Below are 12,191 nucleotides of genomic sequence, written 5' to 3' on the forward strand. Positions count from 1 at the left end.
GCCCATGGCGGTTTTCCAAAAAAATCATCCAAACTGCATTCAATCCAAAGGATGACTTGAAAATTGTATATATACAAAGAGAGAGACTATTTCTTGATCTCTGTATTTCATGTTCATCGACAAAACATTTTTTCCTAGATGGTTTGTGATGGTATATTGGCCTTTTCTCTGGACTTGGAAAACTTTGCTTCTTTTGAGTGATGCCCCAACAGTAGCATTTACTCAGCATTTTACAGCTACCACAGCGTTCTCTACTTTGCCTTTGTTTTGAACCTTTAGAATGGCTGTTCACACTCTGACAGGGTTCTCTCTGGTTAGCCTGCTAAGTTTTGGCTATATGTCCTGGGACTGGATGAAACCTGCAGTACTTGGAGACAGCCCAGGTCTCCAGGATGCTCCTGCCAAGTTCCAAGCCTCCCCACCTTCACGACCTCCACATATCATCTTCTTCCTCACAGATGACCAAGGGTTCCACGACATAGGTTATCATGGTTCAGATATTCAAACTCCAACTCTAGACAGATTGGCTGCAGAAGGGGTCAAACTAGAGAACTATTACATCCAACCGATTTGTACCCCTTCACGCAGTCAGCTTATTACCGGAAGGTGAGTAAAATTAGCCAAGCAAGATTGGGATGTCATGGGTTGGGAAACACGCTATGCTTAGGAGCAGCAACTTCTCCTCTTTTTACTGATATCTGAGCATTTCAACATAGTTTAAGATTTTACAAAGTTTACAAATCACAGATGACTTCTTGTCTGTATTGCATGGTTTTCTACATACTAAACAGAACTGATTAATAGCAACTGATACATTTAAGAATAATATAGCAGAGTCCATGGCTGATACACGGTTATTTGTCAGTGGTGGAAGGCTGCAAAAGAACAAAAAATTTCTGTTTTCTGAATATCTCCTTTCATGGCAATATGTGTCTATAGTAAACTATGGAAGGCTTACATAATCACCCTAAAGTCACTTTTATCTGGGAAATGGAATGCGTCAGTATTGCAGGAAAAACATGTTTGCAGCAGGATAATATAAAACAAAATATATGTCCCTTCAAAAGACAATGACCCTGTTTATTGGCAGAAAGTCACAAAAAGCAATCCAACCGAATGAACGCTTGCATTCCATCCATTCTTTTCCATACTTTTCCCTCTCCATCATTATTCTTTTTGATTGTTCATATATTGCCATCCTCCACTTATCTATCTTTACGCCTAAAACGCGATTCTTTAAGAGAAACCACAAGTAAGCCAAATGTTTTTCCTCAAATAAACATTTATCATATAACAATTGTAGATTCAAGTATGCGGTTAAAAAATAATAACTTTTGTTATTTTACATTGTAAGGCTGTATTAAGTTGAATGCAGTTTATTTTGTATTTTGTATTAGTGCACAAAGGAATCCACCACCTTAAGATAACACATACAGCTTTCGATATCTGTTGTAGAAACCTTTATACAAATGTATGAATACAACGCAGAGTTATATACAAAAGAACAGAGAACAAGGCTACTAGGTTTATAAATAGATTTGCTTATAAATAAAGATTACAATTTTTTCTGTAAATTGAACAATAAGCGGTACATGTACACTGAATTTCAATCATTCTAAAATGCTCCATCAAACTTTGCGTTATGGGACAACTTACCCTATATTTATGGAAAATATACCTGCCCGATATGGATATTAAATTGAATGGTTTTGCCAAAACATAAGTCATTTTAGATAGATTTAGAAAATCATTCTTTCAAATTAATCTCTTAAAGAATTATGGCATAAGCATCAGGTGATCCACATGTTATTGAAATATAAACAAATGATTTAAGGAACCAGAATGCCATGAAAAAGGGAATTTAGGTTGAAACTGGTTGGAGGCCAATTTATAAAGAATGTACTCCTAAGATTTTGTGGACCGTTTCAATTGTTATGTCTGTTGCATGTCAGAAAAACAAGTTAACAGTATCCCAAATAACAATAACGGCAGTTACTCATACAACATGTTTTTTGGCTTTAAATGTAGCGTTTAAGGTTCTCCTGGAAATTCAGTTGGCAATGGTCAAGCAATACACTTCCTAAAGGGCCATTTGACAGGGGCCTAGTGCAAGTGAAAAGATAAACAAGACTCCTCTTGTGTAGGTAATGCTGCCTGCCAAGGAAACAGAGACTACTTGGCATTGGTCCCATTTTCACTTTAACCAGTGCGGTACTGGAGAAGGCAGCAGTTATTTAAAATCTCAGGGGATGCCAAGTCCTTCTAATTTTAAATCTCTCTAGTTTCTTAGGGGCCACTACTAAAAGGCACCAAACGGCGTAGGTTATAGAAACATTAAACATACATTGTTCTTTCAGTTACAAACATGGTTTCTTTGAGGGATACGATTTCAGCAGTTCCCAGTGGAAGGCACTTCCTGATTCCTAGAAAGAGGAGCTTGTATTTGCCTGAACAAAATCTTTATTTCTATTCAGTGCAATCAGGCTTCACGGGATCAATGCTAAGTGATGTATTGCTTGAGTTTATAACCCAAATGAATGCCACTTGTTCTTGTGTACTGCACACTTAAGAAAAAAGCCATAGAATTGCACAAGCTGTGGGAGAAGTTATCTACGTTCCATCACGATATTGGCTTGTTTTTTGCCATTTTTAGTTATGTTATTCCTAATATAACAAGAAATAATATTATAATCTCCTGTGCATTGCACAGTCCATTATGCAACGTTTCAAATGTGTTTTGAAAAGGCCTAAAAATGACAAATAAAATACTAACTCAGCTTTACATGGACATACCACATGGGCAAAGTCTTCAGAGCCTGGTCATCTTGAAAGTGCTGTGATATTTGTATTTACCGCTTATTTCCTAATTTACTTAAATTAGTTTAGTAACATAAAAATTGAGCTATTAGTTGTTTTGCCAGAGTATAATTCATGCATATGATGGACATCTGTAAACTAGTTCCGTTCATGAAATAACACCAACACATACTCTTAAAGAACAGATATAGTTTATTGCATCTAAAATAATAAAAGAGCATATACTTTGGGTTACCTAATCAACAACATGGGGAAAGCCCATGTCAGCATTAGCCAACACCCATGATCGAGAGTACCCTACAGCTGGACACAAACATGCAGGGGTTTCAGTTGCGCTTCGAATTAAGAAATGGACAACATGTCTTTTCCCTTTAGAAAGGGCCATGGTGGACGGACAGTCTGCTGCTCCAGCAAGCTCTGTGAGCAAAGACTATGCAAAATACTTCATCCGTCACACTATGGCCGTGTGCCAAGACATGACTAAAGCACAGAGGATGATAAGAAAGATCAGAACAGCAAGGAGAAACAACAGTTGCATGAGCACTAAGGACCTATATAAAAACAACTCCCGTCACACTAATGTTTTTTTTTATTATTCTAGTTTTGTCATACCCTTTCAATGTACTGTAAGGAGACCTGCATAAATTGTTGGTGCTATGTAAATAAAACATAATAAGCACTTCCTAACAATTCTGGCTTTATATTGCTTAATGTTCTTCAGTGCAGAGAAGATACCTTTTCTTTGATACGCAGGATGTTGGGTTTTTCTTCTTGTTCTGTGTTAGAAATCATCTAATCCATTTCTGACCAAAAAAAACATGGAGACCTACATTAACTAGAGCTAGAGGAGGGGTATTGGCGCGAGTGCAGCTTTAATGGGCTAAGGTGGCTGGAATAGGTAAATTTTGCTTCTGCATACATAGGTCCTTGCAGATGCCCAGAGGAACATTTAGCAAATGCCTTAAGCTCAAAATATATCCGTAATTATAATTTGTATTATAATTATATATTCAAAGGAGTTAGCATCTATTCAGGGGAGTCTAAATTGGGCAGTGGCTTAATGAGGTTTATCCCTTTTAGTACAACAATGAGCACATTTGCTTTTATGTCTGTCATTTTACCAATCCTCAAGTATTTCTAGGACAGCCCAACAATGCCCCAATAACATCAATACATAATAGTGATCATATGTCCCCTTTACCTGAGACATGCCATAGATTATAGCAATGATTTTAATGCACTAATCAAGCCTAGTCCCGTTTGCGTTTTCTAGAAATAACAACATACACATAGTACATTATGGTGCAATCTGTGATTTTCACTAAACCCTTTAAAAAAATCCTATACATTTTCTGATTGATTGAAATTTAGTAGAAGATACACAAAGAAGGATTGCCTTAAAATTCTAGGTCACCTACATGATCCATTCAGTTCCCTGTTCCAATGGTAATTATTCACAAATTCTATGCCCCTTTAATGGATTTCAAACATTTTCTTTATCTATAAATGTGTTTTGGACAGAACTGGAAAGTGCACATTGAGTGTGTAGTTAGTGAAATGTATTGTGGACTGCTTTTTTACTAGGTCACTTGGCTGGACCTGCCCCCTGGGTGAATGATACCAGAGCTCCACTGTTGCCTGTGGCATTTGATAAAGCACGTTTCCCATTCCCATGTTTTTATTAATTAAGTTGGTATACTTCTTTTTGTCTACATACATTTTTACTTTAGAAATTTTCATTTTCCATCTCCTATCCTTTGGGAACAAAAGCATGCAACATTTAGAAAGCATGACCTTTAATGTTGTATGAAAGGCAAAGATAGCATGGATGTTATTCACAATATGTATATATTGTATCTGACTTACAAAATAAAGAAACAGAAAATAATGTTTAGCATGCAATGGTTTAGCAAACACTGTCTTATTTGGAAATAAAAGCAATGTAAACAACGTGTCAAACAAGCATATTAAATGAGCAAATGTAAATCTAACATATTTATATGAAATGACTCCTTATGAATTGATCTCTAGCGTCATGAAAGCTCTATGTATGTTAGCCAGCTAAAAATCAAAAGCACGGCATGAGTCTACTTCAGGACCAAAATAACAATATTCATTTTTGTGTTTGGATCTCTATTACTTTGTAGGATTGCTAAATAATGTATTAGTTTAATTTGAAACAAGTGATAATCCAACTTGCAATCTAGTTGCTAGTAACTCTTTTAAATTTGGATCATGAGTGGACAGCATGCTCCATCATGGGATACAACAAGTTATTGTCAAAACTGTATTTTTTCATTAGCAGTGCACTAATATCTCCTGTTTAATTTTAAAGGTACCAGATTCACACTGGGCTTCAGCATTCCATCATACGCCCACGACAGCCCAACTGCTTGCCACTACATCAAGTCACATTGCCACAAAAACTGCAAGAGGCTGGCTATGCCACCCACATGGTGGGAAAGTGGCATTTGGGCTTCTATAAGAAAGAGTGCCTGCCCACCCGACGTGGCTTTGATACATTCCTTGGCTCTCTTACTGGAAATGTGGATTATTACACCTATGACAACTGTGATGGTCCTGGTGTCTGTGGCTTTGACCTACACGAAGGTGAAAATGTGGCCTGGGGTAAGGCTGGGAAATACTCCACGATTTTGTATGCACAACGTGTAAGTCAGATATTGGCTTCTCATAGCCCTCAGCAGCCTATTTTTATATATGTGGCATTCCAGGCTGTGCACACCCCTTTGCAGTCCCCTCGTGAGTATATATACCCGTATAGGAACATGGGGAATGTAGCAAGGCGTAAGTATGCTGCCATGGTAACCTGTATGGATGCGGCTGTGAAAAACATAACGCGGGCATTAAAAAAGTATGGTTATTATGACAACAGCGTCATTGTCTTTTCATCAGACAATGGAGGACAGACATTCTCTGGTGGTAGCAACTGGCCCCTGAGGGGTCGTAAAGGAACATACTGGGAAGGTGGTATTAGAGGGTTAGGATTTGTTCATAGTCCATTGATTAAAAAGAAGAGGAGGACTAATCGATCATTAATCCATATTACAGACTGGTATCCTACGCTTGTAAAGTTAGCAGGAGGAAACATTTCAGAGACGGAGGGACTGGATGGCTATGATGTATGGGAAGCTATCAGCGAAGGCAAAGAGTCACCTCGGACTGAGATCTTGCATAATATTGACCCTTTGTATAACCTTGCAAGATCTGGGTCTTTGGAGGAAGGACAAGGCATGTGGAATACAGCAGTCCAGGCCTCCATCAGGGTCAAAGACTTTAAGCTGTTGACTGGAGACCCAGGTTACAGTGACTGGATACCCCCACAAACCCTAACAAACTTTCCTGGTAGTTGGTGGAATTTGGAACGCCATACAGATGGAGCTCGTAAGTCTCTGTGGCTTTTCAACATTACAGCAGACCCATATGAAAGGCACGACTTGTCTGCAGTAAAGCCTGATATTGTTAAGGAACTCCTGATACGCCTTTCCTATTATAATCGTACAGCTATCCCAGTGCGTTACCCTCCTGAGGACCCAAGAGGTAACCCCGATTTAAATGGAGGTGCATGGGGCCCATGGGCCAGTGAGGAAGAGGAGGAGGAAGAAGAAAATTGGATAGGGTTAGGTGGACATCATAAGAGTCCAAACAAAAAGAAGAAATGCAAGATCTGCAAACTTAGGTCCTTCTTCAGGAAACTGAACACTCGTTTAATGTCAAATCGTATCTGACAGGGAGACTTAAGACTTTAACCAGATGTTGCCAGGCACCACGCGAATTTGTTGTAGCCACTGGGTTTTTTTAAAGGCTACACCTCAAAGGGCTGAACTTTAATCAGAAAAAAACTTATTTCTATATTTCGAATTAGTATGAACAGTTAAATTTGGTATTAACAAGCACAGAATTATATATCAGACGATTAGCATCTTTCAATTCTGTTATTCCGCGATATTATATATTGAACATGAACCAAAGAGACATTTAACTTGAACCACTTGTATTGGATACTAGACACATTCCACATGTGGGACTAAATGACCAAACAGCATATACATTACAAGTTGTAGCATGAATACTGTGACGCAGGAATACCCCAAAGGCATGTTTATGAAATCAGCATTCACAATGTCAACATTTTATGAATTTTTTTTTTTTAAAATTAAAAGTTTCTGTTACACTGTAACAGCTTTCTTTTTATTAACATCAGTAATCTGTCTGTTATTGACCTTCTGTGTTTACAATTTGAGTACTGGTAATTCATATATCAGAACTGCAAAGTTTGATGCTTCTGGTGTTGGACTGGAAGAAATGTGTTCACATGCAAAGTCCTAGAGATGCTTACAAAAAAGTACATAACAAAATGATCCAACCTTTTCCCTGGTGTTCAGTTTAATGTGACAAACTGATCAATCCCACATGAAGATGTAAATGGATTTAAATAACTTGGCTTTAGGGAAAATTATACTCCAGGAATGCTCAAAACCATTCCACTGTTACAAAGGCTGCCTGAACTAATCAGCATCAACCAAGGGTAAGCAGTAACTTAAATGTGGAAGTATAATATCATGGGGAGTACCAGTCATACCCAGTCCATCGCACATACACCCTATGGCTGTCAGAGAGAATTCCCCGCAGCGGTGCGGGGAACTTTCCTCTCTCACAGCCCGGGGAAGGTCTGCACGACGGACGCAGACAACCCCCGCTGCTAACGGCACCTCCTTCCGGCACCTCCTTCCAGCTGCAGTGGAAGTTGCCTACGCGAATTGCCTAGACGTCTACCCGCTGCCCTGACTACACACCAGGGAGTCAGAAGCACCGATAAGTTTGGGGGGGGTTACCAGGCAGGAGGATCCAGGTCCCCTGCAGTGCTTAGTCTCATAGTCAGACCTATTTGAGGTCTGATTATAAGACGACCCCGATTATAAGACGTGGGGAATTTTTCAGAGCATTTGCTCTGAAAAAAACCTTGTCTTATAATCGAGCAAATACGGTATCCTATCTCCTCATGGAATTCTGGACATAGCTACAGAGGCAATCTCTCAAACTGTTATTGATCTGCAAACAAAGTAATGCACATCAAAGCACACCAATGACATTAGCATAGTGAGAAAAATCACAATAGATAAAGGAAAAACACCCTGGCTTTGCCCAGGAAAACAATAATGTATTCTTTTAAAGACAAATATTGACACTGACCAAGATTCCTCATGTTCCCATTTCTAGTAATGCATAAAATGTCTTCTTGGATGGCTAAAATGATCATAGTAAGTAAGGGCAAACATCTGCCTGCTTAAAAAATGAAGCATTAGTCATTGTCAGAACTATGGTTGTTCCAGATGGTATAGCTACAACCAAAGTCCCAAGAAGTCTCAGTTACCTATCAGTGTGGTGGTCTGTATATGATCCAGGCTGCATCTTACCAATCTTTGTAACTCTTTGTACCACATACCATAACAGATATCCTCCATGAAGAATCTCAAACATGGTGCCCACACCACACGGTTTTGCCTTAGTATTAAGATGTAAAATACAGAAGACCTATAGAATTTTCATGTTTGAACTTCTCTACATTGTGCTTTTAATATAAACCAAAATGAAGTGCTTCCTGTCCCTTTAAAAAAAAATTCCTGTTTACAGTGTCACGCGGCTTGAATTTGCCAGGTTTTTAAAATTTCTTAAACTATAGTCTTTTTTGATGCGCTATATTGACATTTTAGTGCGAAATAGAAAAGATGCACATAATTCTAAAATCTCTTTGTTTCAATAGGTTGGCATGTGCATTATACAAAACAACTGCACTGCTTTTGGCCCTGGCTTTGCTTTAGCTCTTTTGCATGCAAGCAGACCATTATGAATAGGATCAAGGAGTGCATTTTATTAGGTTCAAAGAAAGTGCATTGTTATAAGACTTGTTTTATTGCTCTGTGTTTAACATTCTTGTCTGTACTGACATGTCTACCCTCTGCTGGCCATGAGTGGGGGAAGCCTGACTGTGAATTAATGTGTATCTCACTGATTGTTTGCGTCGGTGTTTATTTGCAGAAATTAGGTATGCTTGCCAATACGTGGTCCCTATATCTGTGTGCCTTGCACCTTTAGGAGCAGTATAACTTTTAATCAGTTGTAACTTTAAGGGAAAAGGCTTATCAATCACTGTCTGATATACCCAATCAGTCTTTAATACACCCAAAGGAGCAGTTTCACTGGGCCCAGACTTTAAAGGAAAATTGGGCTGGGAGCAGGGCAGGGAGACCCTGCTCCCACGACCCAGAGGATTCGGGTCTTAACCTGGAGAACAGAAGGAGCAGCGCTCACCCAGCAATGTCTGGGTCAGGGCCCTCTACCTCATGTTTTAGTCTAAATATGTTTGTCTAATTTTTTTCTGTAACTTCCCTTCTTATGCGCTGCAAAAAACACTGCGTAAATTGTTGGTGCTATATAAATAAATGGTAATAATAATAATGATAATAATAATATGACTCACCCATAAAATGGAACATAGCCATGTATATGGACAGAGACATCAAACAGCAAACTCTGCTTTTCTTTGAGAAACGATTACCTTAACCCAGCATATGGTTCTGAGGTCTCTGAACGCTTTAGTTTTGCACAACTGATTTAAGGGATATCAGATTTATTTTACCCATTTTTACTATATACCATATCTCTACTCTCAAAATAAATATTTGTAAATAAATAATATTTTTTTCCACCATGAATTCTCTCAATTATTATAATACTCTTTTCTGTCTGTATAACAAGTTGCAGCTTCCTCTATCTAAATAACACTTTTTATATTTTATAAAACAAATACAGCGTGCAGGTGCCATTTCATCTATTCTGAATTTAACACTTTTGTAACTAAATGTGGCATTACAATTATTCCCCAAAACAATTCTTTAAACGTGTTAAAATTGTCATCCCCCACCCCTGGAAACCTTAATTGGCATATGACGCAAAAAGCAGACATTGATACGTTATTGCCATAGAAACTGAAAAAAGCCTTGTTTTTATATGATTGTGACAGAATGAGCTGTCATACAGGGCCCAAGGTATTCAGAGATGGCTCCAGCCTGGCTGCCAAACAGGCAGGAACTCCATTGTTAAACTAATCCCATTAACAGGATGGCTACCAGGGGGATATTCAGTAGCTAAAGGGGATTAAAGGTTGGGTTGTCTACCTGTTTATCAATGTTGATTTATGTTAATGAACTTCTGTGGCTATATGAGTCTATGTCTTACAACAATAAACTGTTCATTCCTGCTGTACTCAGTTCAAGGTAGTTGTGTCTACTTATTGGGTACACATAGCAGGGTTCCAAGGTGCGCATGCTGGCTGGTGCTGGAATTGATTCTGGGGACAACAGGAGGCTACTGGGTGATCTCTGGGAGTTACTGCAGCTCTCTTGGTGAACCCGTTACAATGATTAACCCTTCAAGTAAAAGAATAAAATGACAGATACAGCAAGGTTTGTTTGCTTGTACAGCTTGAGAGGGCAATTAATGTTTTATCTAAGTGGAACAACACCTATATTTATCCCCTATATTCCCTTTCCCCATAGGCTTCACAGTAATTTGCACATTTGTAGAAAAAAAACCTTTGGGAGTCCTTCACTTTACTGCCAAGCTTCTCTTCCGAGACTTTTTATTTGTTTTGCAGTGCATTTTATAATTCAGTCCTCAGCCTTTTCCCCCTGCTATATTTCATGTTATGTGCATACTGTGCTAACATTATTCGGGATTGTTTGATGCTATGGGATATAGACTACAATTTCTGTAATAATTCACATTTAATGTGTATAGCATAAACCTGGAATCTGGAAGTAGAACAGGTGTTAATAAATTGTCAAGAAATAAATGTGTGATAAACATTTGCTTGTTTTTGTTTCTAAGTTAATTTTTAGCATGGTATCTTCTGTTATTTTTTTCAGATTGCCCCTAAAAAAGAAAGTTTTGGGGTATATTTCAAACTATTTAAATACATTTTATTTTTCTGCATTTACCTTTTTTATGACTTCTTGTTACTATAATTAACCATATTTATATTTTTTTGTACAAAGAGAGCTGTAACCATAGACATGCAGCACAAATCTCAACTGCACCTCCCACGTGACCACATGAACACTCTGAAGCTGAGCATGGCAAGATGGCTCCTTGGGTAAGGTGGGCGCCCATGCCTCCAGCCCCACCTGCTTCCAAGGCTGGCTCTGCATTCACTGTTAACATGCCTCCCAACCTCTTGCCAGCTCACCCCCAGCACAGATGTCCCGATTTGGACACCACAAATAGTGGGGGTATGCTTCCTGCATAATGAAGAGGTGGCTGCTGTGCCTGTTGGGGTAAGATAATTCCTGCAAGAAAATATATGGTACTCACATATCATAGAGATTAATCATATCTTATTTGGGCTTGAAAAAGGTTTGTCTCTGAGTAGGTTTTATCATCTTCACCTTAAAAGTATTACCTTCTCTTTAATCTAAAATGTCTTCATTTATTCAAAAAGTATCAATGGTAAATAGAAAACTGGGAGCATTTACAAAAAGAAAGCACATTTGAGAATGATATTCCATGGCGGAGTAGCTGCACAAGAGCCGAAGATCACTATACATAATGCTAAGTATAGGTTGCAATGGTGTAAAGCACGCCACGACTGGGCTCTCAAGCAATGATGTGTTCACTGGAGCAGTGGCATACCTAGTGAGGGATGATCTGCCATGGGTACCACTCATCAGGAGGGAGCTACACTGACACACAGAGGTCCCAAGTTTCCCAGAAATTCCCTATCTCTCAAGGTCTCCCTATCTTCTCCACCGACCATTCTGTGTCTCTGCCTCCTTTCCTGCAGCTCTGCTTCTTCTCTTGCCTCTTCTGTCTTCTCTCTTCTTCTGCTACTCCCCAGTGTCAGTCCTGTCAACCAGGCCTCCCGGAGAACTTCCGCAAAAGGGCAAAGCTACAGAGCAGACCACATGGACAGCGTCTTCCCTGTTCCTCCAAGCTTTGTGAGGTCTGATCAGTGGAAAAGGAGACACGAACACCGAAGCGGACAGTGGAGAAAATAGGGAAACATTGAGAGAGGGAGTGTGAAATAGTGAGAGCTTTTCAATGTTTTAAAATGTGAGGGGGTGAAGGTTGCCAAATATAGGATCCGCCCATGTGCCAAATACTCTGTACGCTCTGGAGTGATAAATCCTGCTTCGCTATCTGGAAGTCTGATGGACAAATCTGGGTTTTCGTGGATGTCAGGATAACTCTACCTACCGGAATGCATAGTGTTTACTGAAAAGTTAAGCAGAGGCGGGATAATGGTCCGCTGCAGTGACTCTATATAGGCGGGGCACAGTCAAAACTGGGGGGGCATA

The 12,191-nt window shown here is 39.1% G+C and overlaps 1 protein-coding gene across 1 annotated transcript; it reads left to right on the forward strand.

Annotated features, from left to right (window-relative positions):
- The first annotated feature begins 280 nt into the window (after positions 1-280).
- On the forward strand, positions 281-6,563 carry LOC149297833 (arylsulfatase I-like). The gene is made up of 2 exons (XM_089488103.1): positions 281-606; positions 5,153-6,563. Exons 1-2 carry the CDS (start codon positions 281-283, stop codon positions 6,561-6,563), a joined length of 1,737 nt encoding a protein of 578 aa, XP_089344229.1.
- Positions 6,564-12,191: the final 5,628 nt, after the last annotated feature.

Source organism: Sceloporus occidentalis, unplaced genomic scaffold (assembly GCF_023333645.1).
Source record: "Sceloporus occidentalis isolate IW3139 unplaced genomic scaffold, rSceOcc1.0.p SCAF_36, whole genome shotgun sequence".
Taxonomy (NCBI): domain Eukaryota; kingdom Metazoa; phylum Chordata; class Lepidosauria; order Squamata; family Phrynosomatidae; genus Sceloporus; species Sceloporus occidentalis.